The sequence below is a fragment of the Bufo bufo genome, chromosome 5 (genome assembly GCF_905171765.1).
Source record: "Bufo bufo chromosome 5, aBufBuf1.1, whole genome shotgun sequence".
NCBI lineage: Eukaryota > Metazoa > Chordata > Amphibia > Anura > Bufonidae > Bufo > Bufo bufo.
Window position 1 is genome coordinate 47,361,419 of NC_053393.1, and position 19,556 is coordinate 47,380,974.

Genomic DNA, 19,556 nt, shown 5'->3' on the forward strand with positions numbered 1-19,556 from the left:
GGAGCATGAAGGGGTCCACAAAGATCCTTGGTCCCATATGGGAAGACTAGTACTATCTATGATGCATCAATGATGGGGCCCTCAAGCTTCAACTTACCCTTCTAAATGAAGGTAATGAGATATATTAATTACAGTGAATTCGGTGTTACGGTAAGTCATGTAGATATAACTGAAAGTTACTGTCACTGTGATCTGATCTTGGGTTCTTGGGTATATTTTATCAGGTCACGGTTACCTACTTCTAAATTCTCCTCGCACTGGCACACTTTCATCATCTTCATTAAATGCAATGACCTGCACGGCATAACTGCGATCAGGATCAAGTCTCTGGATGACTGCTCGGGTCGCTGTGTTTTGAAGATTTAGTTGGTTGGTTCTCCCATCTGAACATGAGAAGACATTGAGTCAGACATCTGTCATCATGCTGGAAAAATGAAAGGACAGCATCACTGTATCTGTTTACACCGCACGGCAAGGATACTCCTTGGGTCATTGGTAATCGCTGGCCACAAAGCTGAGTACCAGAGTATTGGGGATCGTTTTCTGCTGATAATACTATTTATGAAGCCTCATTTAAAAAGCCAGTAAAATGTGACATTTTAAACTTTTATTGTGGGTTTTATATTGCTATTCTTATTATAGTAGTTATATTCTTGTACATAGGAGGCAGTATTATAGTAGTTATATTCTTGTACATAGGGGGCAGTGTTATAGTAGTTATATTCTTGTACATAGGAGCAGTATTATAGTAGTTATATTCTTGTACATAGGAGCAGTATTATAGTAGTTATATTCTTGTACATAGGAGCAGTATTATAGTAGTTATATTCCTGTACATAGGAGGCAGTATTATAGTAGTTATATTCTTGTACATAGGAGCAGTATTATAGTAGTTATATTCTTGTACATAGGAGCAGTATTATAGTAGTTATATTCTTGTACATAGGAGGCAGTATTATAGTAGTTGTATTCTTGTACATAAGAGCAGTATTATAGTAGTTATAGTCTTGTACATAGGGGCAGTATTATAGTAGTTATATTCTTGTACATAGGAGTAGTATTATAGTAGTTATATTCTTGTACATAGGAGCAGTATTATAGTAGTTATATTCTTGTACATAGGAGCAGTATTATAGTAGTTATATTCCTGTACATATGAGCAGTATTATAGTAGTTATATTCTTGTACATAGGAGCAGTATTATAGTAGTTATATTCTTGTACATAGGAGTAGTATTATAGTAGTTATAGTCTTGTACATAGGAGCAGTATCATAGTAGTTATATTCTTGTACATAGGGGGCAGTATTATAGTAGTTATATTCTTGTACATAGGAGCAGTATTACAGTAGTTATATTCTTGTACATAGGAGCAGTATTATAGTAGTTATATTCTTGTACATAGGAGGCAGTATTATAGTAGTTATGTTCTTGTACATAGGAGGCAGTATTATAGTAGTTATATTCTTGTACATAGAAGCAGTATTATAGTAGTTATATTCTTGTACATAGGATGCAGTATTATAGTAGTTATATTCTTGTACATAGGAGCAGTATTATAGTAGTTATATTCTTGTACATAGAAGCAGTATTATAGTAGTTATGTTCTTGTACATAGGAGGCAGTATTATAGTAGTTATATTCTTGTACATAGAAGCAGTATTATAGTAGTTATGTTCTTGTACATAGGAGCAGTATTATAGTAATTATATTCTTGTACATAGGGGCAGTATTATAGTAATTATATTCTTGTACATAGGAGCAGTATTATAGTAGTTATGTTCTTGTACATAGGGGCAGTATTATAGTAATTATATTCTTGTACATAGAAGCAGTATTATAGTAGTTATGTTCTTGTACATAGGAGCAGTATTATAGTAATTATATTCTTGTACATAGGGGCAGTATTATAGTAATTATATTCTTGTACATAGGGGAAAGTATTATAGTAATTATATTCTTATACATAGGAGACAGTATTATAGCAATTATATTCTTGTACATAGGGGAAAGTATTATAGTAGTTATATTCTTGTACATAGGGGAAAGTATTATGGTAGTTATATTACTGTATATAGGAGGCAGCATTAGTGGCAGTTTTAGGCTACTTTCACACTGCCATTTCTGGGTCCGCTTGTGAGATCCGTATCAGGGATCTCACAAGCGGCCCAAAACGGACAGTTTAGCCCCAATGCATTCTGAATGGATAAGAATCCGCTCAGAATGCATCAATTTGGCTGCGTTTGGTCTCCGTTCCGCTTTTGAGGCGGACACTAAAACGCAGCTTGCAGCGTTTTGGTGTCCACCTGACGATGCGGAGCCAAACGGATCCGTCTTGACTTACAATTTAAGTCAATGGGGACAGATCCGTTTTCACTGACACAATATGGTGTAATTGAAAACGGATCCATCCCCCGTTGACTTTCAATGTAAGTCAAGACGGATCCGTTTTGACTTAGACTTTTTTTTTTATGAATAATGCAAACAGATCCGTTATGAACGGATACAAGCATTTGCATTATCAGTGTGGATCAGTCTGTGCAGATACAAGACGGATCCGCACCGAACGCAGGTGTGAAAGTAGCCTTGGTGGTAAGTCCCTTGGGTGGCAGTCATTAATCTGTTCTACAAGAAAAAATGATTCTAAGGATGCACCCTTCAGCAGTACAGATACATTATGGAGGAAACATGATCTCAGCTCACTGCTTCATTATAGAAGATCTTTTTCTTCTCCTTACACATGGCTGTAATGAGAATTTTAGCTATTGATGTCACATCTGGCAAAAACTAGCTGCAATTTTTTTTGCCCGTATAAAGATGCCCCCAATGCATTCCTATTGCTGCAACGATTTATTTTTTTTGTCCGAGGCTGGCATGTAACCTGGCCTTTTAAACAGAACACAGTTATAGACATCTACATAATATCATTTCCTTTCTGCCTACAGATTGACATTGGGAACTTAACATTCTGTTCTGTTTTGTGACCACAACATAGAAATTCTGAATTCTCTGATGTTTTGTGTTCAGATGAAAACAATGACAGTGAATGGTGTGAGGGGACAGGAATAAACTGGGATATTGTTCCCATCATATGTCAGCTGCCTAAGACGTGAGACAAGCCATTTTGGGAACAATCTACCATTGTGTCTCAGGGACCCACCACGTTTTTATGGACACAGATCCAGCTAGTAAAAGCAGCAGATAAGAAAGGTGCCAGGTTCAATTTCAAGCTTTGCTTGGTTCATGGAAATGTCTAGATATCCGACATCATTCATCATCTGTCAGGTCGTTACTGCCCACCTCTACAAGGCTACGGTACAGATCTCATAGGTTTTCATCTGATTTCATCAGCAGTCTAATGTGTATGGAGGTTCTGGTGATGCAGACAATGGGGGTAACAGGGGTGGATTGGAAACTTAAAGTGGCCCTGGAAAAAATAAAATAAAAGTGGCCCCATGTTGTAGGCAGGACTAAATTGATAGAAGAAGGGGCAACATAAGTAGACAGGGGCTGCAATACCACAGTGCAGCACAAAGTACCGCCCCAGCAGAACCAAATACCACAGTGCAGGACAAAGTACCGCCCCAGCAGAACCAAATACCACAGTGCAGGACAAAGTACCGCCCCAGCAGAACCAAATACCACAGTGCAGCACAAAGTACCGCCCCAGAAGAACCAAATACCACAGTGCAGGACAAAGTACCGCCCCAGCAGAACCAAATACCACAATGCAGAATACCGCCCCAGCAGAACCAAATACCACAGTGCAGAATACTGCCCCAGCAGAACCAAATACCACAGTGCAGGACAAAATACTGCCGCCCTCTCCACACTATTGATATGTATCACCGTCTTGAGGACGGTAATACAGTTGAGTTCAGGAGGGCAACTGAGGCCATCAGAAGAGCTTGGGTAGCCGCCTGGGCATCGGCCCACCGGGAAATTTCCCTGTAAGGTCTATGGCCAATCCACCCCTGAGGGTTAATAAGGTAGATTTTGTCCATGGGTAGCTTTAGTGTTTTCTGACTGGTAGTTTTCACCGAGAACATGGCTGGTCTGGGAATGCTGCACCCTCAGTCTCATCTATGGTACAGCTAATGATACCGAACAATATCACACACTAGACAGATTTGAAATTAGATTTTCATTGGGTTATTTCACTGAATTCTTCAGTTCTTAGTGGCTTGTGAAAACTGGAATGAGAATGAGAGGGAGAACCTGATGGTGTGATCGGTGTGTGCTTAAGGGGTATTCCCATCTAAGACATTGGGGGGCATATCGTTAGGATATGCCCCCAATGTCTGATAGGTGCAAGTCCCACATGTGGGACCCACATCTATGCTTAGAACTGAGCCTGAAAAGTGCCGGAGGGCGCAACGTGCATGCATGGCTGCCCTCTGTTCATTTCTACGGGAGTGCCGAAAACAGCCAAGCGGCACGCTCGGCAATTTTCGGAAGTCCCATTGAAATGAATGGGAAGCGCTCTACGCAAATGTGGCCACCTCTCCATTCATTTCTATGGGGCTGACGGAAATAGCCAAGCCAGCGCTCAGCTATTCTCAGTGCTCCCATAGGAATGAAAGGAGGGCAGCCGTACATGCATGGTGCACCCTCCGGCACTTTGCGGCATCGTAGCGATATGCGGCATCCTAGTGATATGCCCCCAATGTTTGAGATGGAAATACCCCTTTAAAATGATAGTACTATACAAATTTTGTATTAGATAGATATATGATAGATAGATAGATAGATAATAGATAGATAGATAAATAAATAGATAGATAGATAATAAATAGATAGATAGATAATAGATAGATAGATAGATAGATAGATAATAAATAGATAGATAGATAGATAGATAGATAATGAAATAAATAAATACATTGATACATATGAGAGAGGAGACTAGATAGATATACAGTATCTCACAGAAGTGAGTGCACCCCTCACATTTGTGTAAATATTTCATTATATATTTTCATGGGACAGCACTGAAGATACAATGTACAGTAGTCAGTGTACGGCTTGTATAACAGTGTAAATTTGGGGTGCCCTCAAAGTAACTCAACACAGCCATTAATCTCTAAATCATCTGGCAACAAAAGTGAGTACACCCCTAAGTGAAAATGGCCAAATTGTGCCCAATTAGCCATTTTACCTCCCTGGTGTTATGTGACTTGTCAGGTGTGTCAAATTTGGTGTTATCGCTCTCACACTCTCACATACTGGTCCCTTGAATTTCAACATGGCTCCTTATGGCAAAGAACTCTCTGAGATTTGAAAAAAAGAATTGTTGCTCTACATAAAGATGGCCTAGGCCAGTGATGGTGAACTTTTTAGAGACCGAGTGCCCAAACTGCAACCCAAAACTCACTTATTTATCTCCGAAGTGCCAACATGGCCATTTACCCTGAATACTAATATAACATATCTTTCATGTACTTTATCATTTATCTATAATGGCCTGCCTACATTCAGTGAGCTGTCTGTGCCATTCATAGCATGCCCTGCGCTGATGAATGGCAGAAAAAGTCTAAGGCATAGTGTTACACCTTGGACTTCTTCCAGGGTTCGGGTGCCCACAGAGAGGGCACTGAGTGCCGCCTCTGGCACCTGTGCCATAGGTTCGCCATCACTGGCCTAGGCTATAGGAAGATTGCCAACACCCTGAAACTGAGCTGCAGCATGGTGGACAAGACCGGTTCTACTCAGAACAGGCCTCGCCGTGGTCGACCAAAGAAATTGAGTGCACGTGCTCAGATCCAGAGGCTGTACAGGGGTGGAGAGTCAGCCTGTCAGTGCTCAGACCATAAGCCACACATTGCATCAAATTGGTCTGTGAACCTGTGGCAACCTGTGAAACTCTAGTGAACTCCATGCCCAAGAGAGTTAAGGCAGTGCTGGAGAATAATGGTGGCCACACAAAATATTGACACTTTGGGCACAATTTGGCCATTTTCACTTAGGGGTGTACAGTGGCGTAGAGTGGGTGTCCAGCACCCGGGGCAAGCCAGATTTTGCGCCCCCCAACCTGTGACCATGCCCCTTTTTACAGATAATGTAGTAGATATCACTTGCAGTCATACGTAACACCACAGATAACACAGTGATAACTCTCTGTGTACAGATAATGTAGTAGATGGGTGTGAGGCCCCACACAGTGTGACCTAAAGTCTGGGGCCAGGCTGCTACAGTGTGGGCCAAATTCTATATCCACCCTCCCATCACTACAGAACATACAGGGTAATACAGTGCCCCATACCTCTTACATCCAGTGACGTCTCTTTGATGTAGATGTTCTCTTTCCTCATCTTCTCCTTTCAGAGCAGACCACCATTTTTCAGCCATTTCTCATCTCTGCAGTTTGACAAAAAAAATCTTAGTTTACTACTTTTCCATCATCCTCCCATCTTCTGGACAAATCATCCTACCACCACCAATACTGTGCCGCTGTGCTCCCCAATACTATACTGCAGAAACAGATAAACCCCCTGATAATACTAGTACCATGCAGATAGTGCCCTTCAATAATTATTGGCACACAGTGCCCTAAAATAACAGCAAATAGTGCCCCTGACACTAATAGTGTAAACATAATGTCCCCCAAAAATCATTGTGGTAAGCTGATACTGTGCCAAGGTGCCCCCACAGTAATAGTGCTCCTAAAAGTCCCACCAATAGTAATAATTCTCTGCTAGATCACACATGGTAGTAATAGTGCTCCTACAGTGCCCCCAACATGTCCCCACCGTGCCCCAAAAGTAATAATGCTCCCATAGTGCCCATACTAGTAATCATGTTCCCCCTAGACCCCCAGTAGTAATAAAGACCACCATAATGCCTCCAGTAGTAATAATTCTCCTTATAATGTGACAGTTCAAAAAATACCCCCTTTTAATACCCCCAGTTGAGCTAATGTCCCCATAGTGCCCCCATAATGTGCCAGTATAAAATACCCCTATATAGTGCCCCCAGTAAATGTCACCATAGTGCTCCTCTCCCCCCTTCCTCCTAGTGCCCCCCATAATGTACCAGTATAAAATGCCTTATATATAGTGCCCCAGTAGATGCCCTCAGTTTTCCCCATAATTTGAAAGTATAAAATACCCCTTCTTAGAGCCCCCGTAGATGACTCCATAGTATTCCTCTCCCTCCTTCTCCATAGTACCCACCATAATGTGCCCCAGTATAAAATGCCCCTATACAGAGCCCCCCCATATAAAATACTCCTTCTTTGTGGACTCAGTAGATGCCCCCAATAATGTGCCAGTAAGAAGTGCCCCCATAGATGCCCCGATAGTGCCCCCAATAATGTGCCAGTAAGTGACCCCATAGATGCCCCCCAATCATGTGCATGTGCCAGTGAGAAGTGCCCCCATAGATGGCCCCCCAATCATGTGCCAGTAGCCAGTATTATACCATATAAAAAAATAAACACTTATACTTACCTCCATGGCAGCGATGCAGGCCTCTTCCGGCCTGTGTCCCACGCTGTATGGCTCAAGCGACGCGATGATGTCATCGCGCGCCGCCTGCACTGGCCTCTGATAGCCTATCAGAGGAACAGGGAAGGGAGACACCTCTCCCTCCCCTGCCCCGCCACAACACAATCATCTGTATCGCTGTCCTGAGGACGGCGATACAGATGACTATGGGGATGAGCGCTTCCGCAATAGAAGCGCTCATCTCCCTGTGCCCTGCCGCCGCCCCCCACTTGTGAGCAGGGCCGTGCCGCCTGAGGCGACCACCTCACTTTGCCTAATTGGCGGTGCAGCTCTGCTGGCACCCCTTAAAATTTTGCGCCATGGGCAAAGGCCCCCCTGTCCCCCCCCCCACGCTACGCCACTGGGGGTGTACTCACTTTTGTTGCCAGCGGTTTAGACATTAATGGCTGTGGGTGGAGTTACTTTGAGGGCACACAAAATTTACACTATTATACAAGCCGTACACTGACTACTGTACATTGTATCTTCAGTGCTGTCCCATGAAAAGATATAATGAAATATTTACACAAATGTGAGGGGTGCACTCACTTCTGTGAGATACTGTATATGAGATAAATAGAAAACACCTGACTCTAATTTTACCTTTAAATATCTGCTAATCCTAAAGGTTTACATACTTTTGCTGTTCACATGTGATATCGCATCATTTTTCTCAATATATGACCTGGTCTAATCATTTTGACTCATTTGTTTGATTCGGTTATCTTTATCTAGTTTTAGGACTTGTGTGAAAATCTGATGTGAAAAGGGTCCAAGAAAGGAGTAGCATGGAAGACAAGAGTGGTCGTAGTGGCGCACCCTTTCTCCCCTTGGGGCACTTCCTGGACTTTTGGGGGCTGCTTCCAGGTGGTGGCTGGGATACCCTTGATGTTAGGAAGATGGATGCAAGTCAAGAGGGCAGTAGGGGGGCTGGCAGATGGATGTGAGAGTCAATGACTAGGCCCATTTGGTTAGAATAAAAAAAAGTCTCTCTTTACTGAGAACATGATGGAGGCTGTATTACAAATGCAAGCAATAGGCACAGTTCTGAGGTATATAACACAGCAGAATTCACCCAAAGGTTGTATATAGGAGTTGGAAATGATGGTAGTAGTAGTCCTCCCTGAGTCTAACTCTACTTAAGTTCACTTTGCAATCTTTCCACATTAACCACAGGGTACAATTCTACTCTCATTCACACTTTCTGCACTTCCTGGGCTTAGAGGTGCAGAATGTAGATCCAGATGACCAGTCTATCTGAAAGTGTGGTTGACGCTGGAAGCAATTAAACCTTTCCACAAACAGTAAAGACTATTGCCATAACCGTGCATTTACCATACTGTCTCTGTCCAGCACAGCCTTCTTAGTGCTCCTCAACCACCAAAATGTCTGTTCTCTTTCTCTCGGGGTAGCCTCTCAGTTCAGTTGCTTCTCTGGCAGTGTTCAGTTTCAGCTCATATATGCATGCCCTTCCTCTACACCTACTCCTAACCGGGGGGTGGGGCCAGCCCATCTCCCTGGTAACCTAACCAAAGACTGCCAGTACTATTTAATTCCTATAGATCACCTTTTGGGATTCACAATGCACAAATATCATCTCATTAAACATTTTACAGTGGTGAGCCTTAGCATAGATAGATAGATAGATAGATAGATAGATCTTGACAAAGGCTCCATTGAGTAGAGATCTTGACAAAGGCTCCATTGCTGATACATATGTGAATAAAGACATCCACTTTTTTTTTACACTTATTTTTTGTAGTGCTGCCTCTTTTTCCGATTTTTTTTATACAATGCGGATATTGGTCATCGACCCACAGGGGGATTGCACCCAATCTATTTCAGTGTGTTGCTTTTTGCCCTTTTTTCATCTAGATAGATAGATAGATAATAGATAGATAGATAGATAGATAGATAGATAGATAGATAGATAGATAGATAGATAGATAGATAGTGTAGGAGGGCGCAAGGGTCTGTCGTTGACGGAAGGTATGTGTCTCCGAGGTTCCTGGCCTCAGTGAAGTAAGAGCCGGTATTTTCAGGTGTCAGCGGCAGCTAATGCTGATTCACACTTTACTATTTTAGTATGGCTGTATAGCTGATCCAGTGTTCTGTCAGCGCAGATCCACGGGTAAGTCAAAATTATAGCACCGCCATGGGAGAAGCGCCCACTTAATGCGCATGCGCGAAACCGGCCGGGACACACTGCGCCTGGAGCCACAGCTGGGTAGGAGAGGTGTGTCCGCGCGTGCGCACTCAGGGGTAGGGAGATCTGATGGAACATTTTGCACTGACAAATCTACCTACCCCTGAGTGCGCACGCACGGTGTAATCCTGATGTGTGTGGCCGACGGGAGTATATAGCCGCGCGTACGCACCCTCTCCTACCCAGCCATGGCTCCGGGCGCAGGCGCAGTGTGTTCCGGCCGGTTTCGCGCATGCGCATTAGGTGGGCGCTTCTCCCGCGGTGGTGCTATAATTTTGACTTACTCGTGGATCTGCGCTTGCGCAGCGCCGCAGACCCTCTCTTCCAACTGATTCTCGTCACTTCCGGTGTGGCCGCGTCACCGGAAGTGACAAGGGTATAGCATTCTGATGAGGTATAGTATTCCGACAGAACACCGAGACGGCTCTTACTGGGAGTAGGCAAAGTGCTGGGTGGGTGACTACTCCCCACGTTCCAGGCTGGGTCTTGGTTTTGGGCTATAAAACACAGGCAGCACTGTCATGTGGTTTGGATTACTACTCTCTGACAGTGGTGCTCTGTCAGTCTCTGTGTTGGGACCTGGGAGTTTGGGACTGGATTAAGGCCTGCTACCTTGTTGGTGTGAAAGCAGGTGGATTCTGCTTTGTCCAAGGACTTCTTCTTTGCTGCATGGTGTGAACGAACACCAGAATCACAAGGTGACTGTTTTCCTTGAAACTGACTTTTTGTTTTGTCACTTACTTAGGCCTCATACACACGACCGTTGTGTGTTTTTTGCGGTCCGCAAATCGCAGATCCGCAAAACACGGATGGCGTCTGTGTGCATTCCGCAATTTGCGGAACGGCACGGACAGCCATTGATATAACTGCCTATTTTTGTCTGCAAAACGCGGACAAGAATAGGACAGGTTATATTTTTTTGCGGACCACGGAACGGAGCTTACGGATGCGGACAGCACATGGAGTGATGTCCGCATCTTTTGCGGCCCCATTGAAGTGAATGGGTCCGCATCCGAGCTGCCAAAACTGCGGCTCAGATGCGGACCAAAACAACGGCCGTGTGCATGAGGCCTTAATGTGTGAATAACACTGAACTGTTTAATTTAAAGACTTTGGGCCAGATTTATCATTAGCTCAGGTCAGAATAATGGAGTGAAAAAGTCCCAAAAAAAGTCCAAAACGCTAAAACTGCGCACAAATTTGCGACTTTTTTCTGCTCTGCACTATGCTCGCCAGTTTTCTGAAAGTGGGCGTGTTTTCTTATGTAAATGAATCTCTAGACAGATTTACTATTGGGACTATTTAAAAAGTCGCAAAAAAGTCGCAATTTCACTCCAGTGAGGACCAGACTTTTTAATAGAACATGCGACTTTTTCATAAAAACGTGCAACTTTTTTGTAAAGATGTGCGACTTTTGTAAAGCTGCTTACTGACGGATAAACTGCTACCGTCAAACCACATTTATTACAGTCTTAAAGGGCCGATCATAAATCTGACTTGGCTAAAACTGACTTTAGCCATATGTTAAAGTGGAGTGAGCTGTCAGAGTAATGATAAATCTGGCCCCATGTTGTTGCCTCTATACTGCGTCCGCTAACCTGCCTATCAGAGCGAACCTCCACAATAGATACAGTACAGACCAAAAGTTTGGACACACCTTCTCATTCAAAGAGTTTTCTTTATTTTCAGGACTATCAGCTGTGTATCCACCTGACTTCTCCTCAACGCAACTGATGGTCCCAACCCCATTTATAAGGCAAGAAATCCCACTTATTAAACCTGACAGGGCACACCTGTGAAGTGAAAACCATTTCAGGGGACTACCTCTTGAAGCTCATCAAGAGAATGCCAAGAGTGTGCAAAGCAGTAATCAAAGCAAAAGGTGGCTACTTTGAAGAACCTAGAATATGACATATTTTCAGTTGTTTCACACTTGTTTGTTATGTATATAATTCCACATGTGTTAATTCATAGTTTTGATGCCTTCATAGTCATGAAAATAAAGAAAACTCTTCGAATGAGAAGGTGTGTCTAAACTTTTGGTCTGTACTGTAGATAGATTTTGCATTGTGTACTATACAATATAGCAGTTTCCTCATTTGACATCATAATTTACCTGATTTTGGGGTCACAAGCAGTTTATAACCTTTAATTTTATCTTTGGAGGCCTTCCATGAAATCTGTACACTATCCTGTGCTACTACATGGTACTTTAATTTTGTTGGTGGAGTCACTAAAAAAGTTGAAAAAAAAACATAAGTTAATGAACTGGAAGGAGATTGTTTTCCATATAAACCCACATTATAACCACCACTGGACTACGATCCCGCATGACATACCACTGACAGTCCCGCTAAATTAAGACAAGACAATTCATGTTAGAGGTTAGAACATTAGTCAACGACACCGAGAACACAGACATTTTCAAAGGCATGAGCCAAATTTTCATCTGGTATTCAGTCACCTCTAATGGAGTTTAGTTATTTACCTATTTGGTTGTTAATGGAGAAAAGATGTTTTTTTTAACAATTTAATAAATTTACAGGATTAAGACAAAGGAGTTTAAATAAATAAAATAAAAATAGCTATTTTAATCTGTTGATTTCATCTCATGTGTCTATATTTGTATAGCTTTCTGGTTTTGCGCAAAACTTTGCAACTTTTTACATTTTTCTGTTGATTTTTTTTTAAAGTTAGAGGGGAAAAGTGGAGAAGGCAGGGCCTCTGGAGACATGACACATTTACTATATTTTACACGCCAAAGGGCATCTGTCAGCAGTTTTGTACCTATGACACTGGCTGGCCTGTTACATGTCCATGTTCATATGTGCCCGCATTGCTGAGAAAGATGATGTTTTAATCTATACAAATTAGCCTCTAGGAGCAACGGGGGCGTTGCCGTTACACCTAGAGGTTCTGATCTCTCTGCAACTGCTGCACCCTCTCAACTTTGATTGACAGGACCATGTGTGATGACGGTTACACTGCCTGGTCCTGTCAATCAAAGTGCAGAGGGCGCGGCAGATGCAGAGAGAGCAGAGCCTCCAAGTGTAATGGCAATGCCCCCATTGCTCCTAGACAGGCATGGGATTCAGCCGGTTCCCTCCGGTTCTCCAGATCCGGTTGTTAAAATTAGAGTCGGATCGGAGAACCGTGTTACCGGCTGAATCCCGATCCGGTGTGGCGGGAGATGAGCGCTTTCATTGTGGAAGCGCTCATCTCCCTACATTCATCTGTATCACCGTCCTAAGGACAGCGATGCAGATGAACACTGCAGCAGGGCAAGGGAGAGGCGTCTCCCTTCCATGTTCCTCTGATAGGCTGCAGACACTAGGCCGGAAGAGGCCTGCATCACATCGCTGACAGTGTGGAGGTAAGTGGTTTTTTTTTCTGTGGCGTGCTGGGGGCATTGTTGGCACATGGGGGACACTATAGGGGTATCTACTGGGGGCATGGCTGGCACATGGGGGACACTATGGGGGCATCTACTGGCCCATCCTTGGGGACACTATGGGGGCATCTACTGGGGACATTGCTGGCACATGGGGGACACTATGGGGCATCTACTAGGGGCATTGCTGGCACATGGAGACACTATGGGGGCATCTACTGGGGGCATTGCTGGCACATGGGGGACACTACGGGGGCATTACTGGCACATCATGTGGGACACTATGGGGCATCTTATACTGGCACATTATGGGGACACTATGGTGTTGAAGGGGGGGACGAACACTATGGGGGCATATTGTATAGGCACAATATGGGGGCACTAAAAAGGGGCATTTATACTGGCACATTCTGGGGGACACTATGGGGGAATCTTATACTGGCACATTATGGGGGCACTATGGGGAAGAGGAGAGGAGCACTATGTGGGCATTTACTAGGGGCATTATTTTATACTTGCACACATTATAGGGGCACTATGGGGACATTAGCTCAACTGGGGCACTGAGGGAATTTTTTTGTACTGGCACACAGAACGGGAGGATTATTATTATTGAAGGTGGCAGGTGAGTTATTAAGAAGGTAAGACTGAACTACAAAACAGGGCAACTTTTTGTATTTTTTCCAGGGCCATTTTAAAGGGGTTGTCTCAGTACAGACGATGGGGGCCTATTGCTAGGATATGCCCCCTTTTGTTTTATAGGTGGAGGTCCCACCACTGGGACCCGCACCTGTATCGAGAATGGAGCCCCGAAAGTGGTGGAGGGAGCACTGCGCATGCGCAGCCTCCCTCTATTCATTTTCTATGGGGCCACGGAAAATAGGCGAGTGCTGGCTTGGCTATTTCTATTGAGCCCATAGAAGTGAATGGGAGTGGTGGCCGGTTATCCGCGGTGTGCTCCCATTCCCTTCTATGGAGAGAGCGCTTGGCGGTGGCTGGACCAGAGTCCTCCGGCCATCACTTTGCGGGGCTCCGTCCCCGCTTGGACCTTCATCTATAAGACAATGGGGGCATATTCTAGCAATATGCCCCCATTGTCTGTGATGAGACTACCCCTTTAAGTTTCCAGTCCACCCCTGGATGAGCGTATCTGTTCAATACCATAGTAATCTCGGAAAACCTGTTTAAAGTTACAGAAGTTTGGGGAGGATTTTCATTGTCTTTCATAGAACTTTTTAAAACCCAAGGAAACGGAGTTGAAGTGATTGGAATTAGCAGTCACCTTGTCTACCGCTTTAGCATGCTTGTCCCCGGAGAGGACATAGTTGGGCTCCTGTTACAGATCGTCCTTTTCGATATTAAGATATAAAAAAAACTGTAATTTTCATTATATAATTATTACGGTATGTTACGTAATGAACACTCTACTTGCCGTAATCAGAATTTGCGACAAAATTAATTATTAATCATTTTAAATGAATAAGTAACTTTTTTTTGGAGTTCTAATAAAGTTTTTGGGCAAGATGAAACAGGAATTTCCAGCAGCGATGGAGCCGAGGTGAGCAGTAAGCTGTGCCTCATAGCATTTAATGTTATTGAGATGATAACGCTGTGGGGAATATTCCATTATTAATACGACACTCCAAGGCCATGAATTCATAGCATGGTCTATGTTAATGAATCTGAATACTTTCCATTCTTCATCTGCAAGATCAAACATTGTACTCGTAGACACTGCTAGTATTTTCTATCGACTAAGAAATTTACGTAAACTATTTTCAAAAAATGTTTAAAAAAAACATAGAATGTAAATGTCCACCACTGAACAACACATTTTTTTTTTTTATTAAATAGATCCTAAATTTTATGTGGATTCATTTCTTAACATATCTTTATAGCAGGAGATAACTGCATACTGATAATACATTAAACTCAATAATAACACAGTACACAGCAAGCTCCCCCTAGTGGTGGCTGCAGGCAGCCAGAATTGTATGATTTTTGCTATAGAATTGATGCTGAAGTTTTTTTTTGTCCCGAACCTAATTCAGTAATATCAAGGATCAATAAATAGAAGAAAAAAATTAATTAAAAGGGTGCATGCAATTACAGAAGTCTGTTTTTTCCCTGATGCAATGGATGTATTGGATGAGTTGTGTGTAATATTGCATCTAAGGCACCTTTTAAAGGGGTATTCATATCACAGACAATGGGGGCACATCGCTAGGCTATATTGTCTGATAGGTGCGGGTCCCAGAGAGAACTGATAATGGAGCGGGGAGAGTGGTTGCTGGAGGACCCAAGGTTTTCCGAGGTCCGGCCACCGCCATGCGCTCTCCCTATACAAGTGAATGGGAGCGCACCGCGCTTGCATGGCCACCACTCCCATTAATTTCTATGGGTCCAGAGATGGGACCCGCACCTATCAGACAATGGGGGCATATCCTAGCGATATATGCACCCATTGTCTGTGATGGGAAAACCCTTTTAAGGGAAATGAGCTGCAATACCGACTACAACCTATGGACAAAAGTGGCGCTGTTTATGGAAAAAATAAAGAGACTTTTTTTGTAATCGCATACACCCCTTTCATGTTTTGTTTTAGACTGGATGAGTATAGCGGTGTAATTTTGTTTTGTTTTTTCTCATGGTGTGAACATGTCATACACTGATAAGCTGTCACTTAAATTTTTATATTTAAACGATCATCTAATCTGGGTATGCAGTTCTACAGATTACAGTACAATAGACAGCAATGACAACAAGGAAATAACCATCACCAATGAAGAACAAACCACTACCCAATACACCTGACAAATGACACCGTCCACCTGTCTGAACGAAGAAAGACACATTTTGCTTCCACAGTATACAGTATACGCACTAGAGTAGAGTTTCGAGACTACGGGATATGTGCCAAGAGTTTCACATAACTAGTGTATAGAAATATACCAAATGTCGCTCCAAAATTAAAAAATGTTACTTAAAAGTAAATGGAAAGCTTTATAAAAAACATTCTATTAGTTGTATTTTATAGTTTTGTTTTTTGCCCACATCTAGTTATGTTGTAAAAAAAACATCATTGGCACATAATAAAAAACACACAAACTAAGGCTACTTTCACACTGGCCACGGTTTTGGCTTTCCGTTTCTGAGATCCATCAGGGCTCTCACAAGCGGTCCAAAATGGATCATGCGTTCTGAATGAATAAGGATCCGCTCAGAATGCATCAGTTTGCCTCCGATCAGTCACCATTCCGCTCTGGAGGCCGACACCACAACGCTGCCTGCAGCGCTTTGCTGTCCGCCTGACGAAGCGGAGCCAAACAGGCACACAGTGTAAGTCAATGGGGACGGATCCGTTTTCTCTGACACAATCTGGCACAATAGAAAACGGATCTGTCCCCCGTTGACTTTCAATGGAGTTCATGACGGATCCGTCTTGGCTATGTTACAGATAATACAAACGGATCCGTTCATGACGGATGCAGATGGTTGTATTATTGTAACGGATCCATTTTTGCAGATCCATGATGGATCTGCCCAAAACGCGATTGCGAAAGTAGCCTTAGACATACATCTAGACGGAAAATAAAATCGGTTTTACTCTGTTGAATCACCAACCTGTGTAGATTTGTCTTTTTATGTCACAGGGCACCTAGTGTCTGTGGGGAAAAAGCTAATTTCTTGTGGTAACAAAAAGTGTGAAAACAAAGTAAAACAAGTAAATTAAATAAGCAACTAATTAGCTTCCTGTGTATAAAAGACAAAATAATAATAAACGGAATTAAATATGAATAAGAGAAATAAAAACACAATATGATCGCCCTTCTGAGGTACACATAAGAATTTGAAAAACACCACTCAGGTCAATCAGATAAGACTAATAGATACGTTAGAAAATAGTGATAAGTCCACCATTGATCCCATCAACATTTTACACGTATTGAGACATTTACTTTGAAGTAAGACAAAGATATTTCACATCGTGTCCCAACTTGAAGACCAGTTATCCAGATGGTTCTCAACTTCCGTGAAGAAAACGAAGTGCACATACTGTAAAAAGCATATAAAGCCTACACAATAAAACACATATATCATTACGCACAATGTCATAAATACTTTTAGTTTAGTTTGGAGGTTGTTAAAACTACAGAAAGGTTTATGAAACAATATTTGGGTCCAAGATGAGACTGAAAAGCATTAAAAAACCACATAAAACACGGTATGTGGTATCATCATCCTGTAAATTGTTCAAATATAGAAATATATTTGACATCCCGAGACTTATTTGGAGCTGTACAAAGTACAACTAAAAGTCATACAAGTTGTGTGGTCAAGGTAATTTACAAATCTCCTTCATTAATTCACCGATTTAACAAGATCTGTTTGCCTTTCCAGCTGCTGCCTGACATTGAGGATTTATATTTATTGCGTTATTAAATCTACAGAGAGATTCGGTGTTTGGTTTCTGCTTCATGGTATTTATTATAGGAATAAATTAGAAGATAATTGCCATTGCTCATTGCCTGCCAAGGGGACTGGAGATATGAAGACCAGATTCATGTAACCTCCATAGTAGCGCCATAAGATGTCATAAATGAGCATTACAGGGATTGTCCAGTGCAGCAACATTTTCTGCACCTGATGCAGTGTTTGCATTGGTCTCGACACAAAGGAAATGGCAGATGATTTGCTAAGCAGGCCTCTCCTGCCATTTTTCAGCAGATCAGGAAGGAAAGACCATCAGGGACCATGCAAGTGTCAAGGGACCAAGTATCTTATTTTTTTTAAAACCACTCTGCACCTTTTCAAGAAATGTTGCCCTGTTTGACAACCCCTCTACTAAACTCATCAGAAGTATTCGCGTTGACTGTACAGACTTTATGTCATCACCGTCAGTGGTGCACCTTCAAAGGAGGCAGACCACGAGGCTGCAATTAGGTTTGAGGAAGAAGGGGCAAGGCGCTGAACACCTTTTTTCTCTTCCCGCTGTAAAACCACTGTGGGGGTGATTTATCAAACAGGTGTAAACTAGAACTGGCTTAGTTGCCCATAGCAACCAATCAGATTCCAGAGCTCCTTTGGTTGTTAGGGGCAACTATGCCAGTTCTACTTTACACCAGTTTGATAAATCTCCCCGTGCGTTTTCATGCCACTAGGAGAAGCACAGTAGAAACAGAAGATTACAGTAACTGTATGAATTCCTATGTACTGAGCTCCCCCTAGTGGTGGCTAAAGGCAGCCAGTTTTGAAATAGATGGGAAGCAGGAGATTTATCATTGTATTTATGCCAGTTGTCTGGCGTGAATACATTGAGAAATTTGGTGTTCAGAATGAGTGCCATATGTATGAAGCACCTTACTTTACTGACAAAAGTTGATGTGGGTGGGTGAGACCAGGTGTGACTTTGTTATTTTTTTTATTATATTTTCTTCTGCTTAATATAAAAAAAAAAAGGAAATTAATCTGCAATCTAGGGCATTGCATTCTGCAACTGGGTGGGCAGAGGGGCCCATACTCAGTTTTGCTATCTGGCCCTATGAGACCTGTGTACACCCCCGATCACTGTTATGTTTAACTTCAGTTCCTCTAATTTTGCTTATTTCTAAAACTCTAACTAGAGATGAGCGAAGTTTTCAAAAATTCAACTTGGCAACTTCGCCGAAGTTAGCCAAGAAATTAGATTTATTCTAAATTAATTTGTCACGAATCGCTATAAATCAGGTATACCCAGGCACACTATGCCTTAGGGTACAGTCACAGTGAGCGGCCATATTAATTGGCCATACAGTTCTTCACTGCAGCATGGCCAATTAGCCCACAGCTAATTTAATAATGAAGACTGCATTGTATAGCCGGTCTTCATTGTTAATAGCCGCGCTGTAACTTTAGTGTACCATTAAACAGGGGCCATCTCCAAACCCAGCTCTATCCTGCCCTACAGGTGGGAGCCCTTCTTCTGCCATCTGCTTTTCCTCCTTTTCCACATCATCTAAGATGGATGAGAATATGTCATCATGAACATCCAGCTCCTCCTCAGTCTGCATCTTGCTGACTTTTCTAGGACATAGAGACCAAGAAGGATAATTAGGAAGAAGTAAAGCCAGCAGAAGATGAGGATGGTCATCATTAAGACCTGGACCTTCTAAGGGCTGCAGTCTGGATGATATTGGTTGGCACTAGAATAATAAAGGCTTCCATCTTATTGGTATTGAATTGCATATCTTAGTTTACGGCTGATGTAGGAATAAATAAATGTAGGAAAAAATAAATAAAACTAACGCAGAATAATCACCCCGGAACTGTCCCTAGTTTTCCTAAACTTCGGACCGAATTCCACTTCGAATGCTTCGCTCAACACTAACTCTAACCTACATTAGAAGAGGGAGCAGATGAAAGAGAAGTAATGTATGACTGTAGAATCAGACTACACACTATTTTTAGTCTGTAACCATCAGGGGCGGACTGGGAGCT

At 42.6% G+C, this 19,556-nt stretch overlaps 1 protein-coding gene across 2 annotated transcripts in view; it reads right to left on the reverse strand.

Annotated features, from left to right (window-relative positions):
• The window catches only part of COL14A1 (collagen type XIV alpha 1 chain), a 191,832-nt gene that overhangs the window by 134,994 nt on the left and 37,282 nt on the right, over window positions 1-19,556 (reverse strand). Inside the window, exons 3-4 of one of the 2 annotated variants that reach the window (XM_040432000.1) lie at window positions 11,805-11,921; window positions 240-383 (exon numbers count right to left, since the gene is read on the reverse strand). The exons of the other annotated variant lie outside the window; for it this stretch is intronic. Of the exons in view, the coding sequence (XP_040287934.1) occupies window positions 240-383; window positions 11,805-11,921 (261 nt within the window). The remainder of the gene's footprint in view (window positions 1-239; window positions 384-11,804; window positions 11,922-19,556) is intronic. 2 annotated transcript variants of the gene reach the window in all.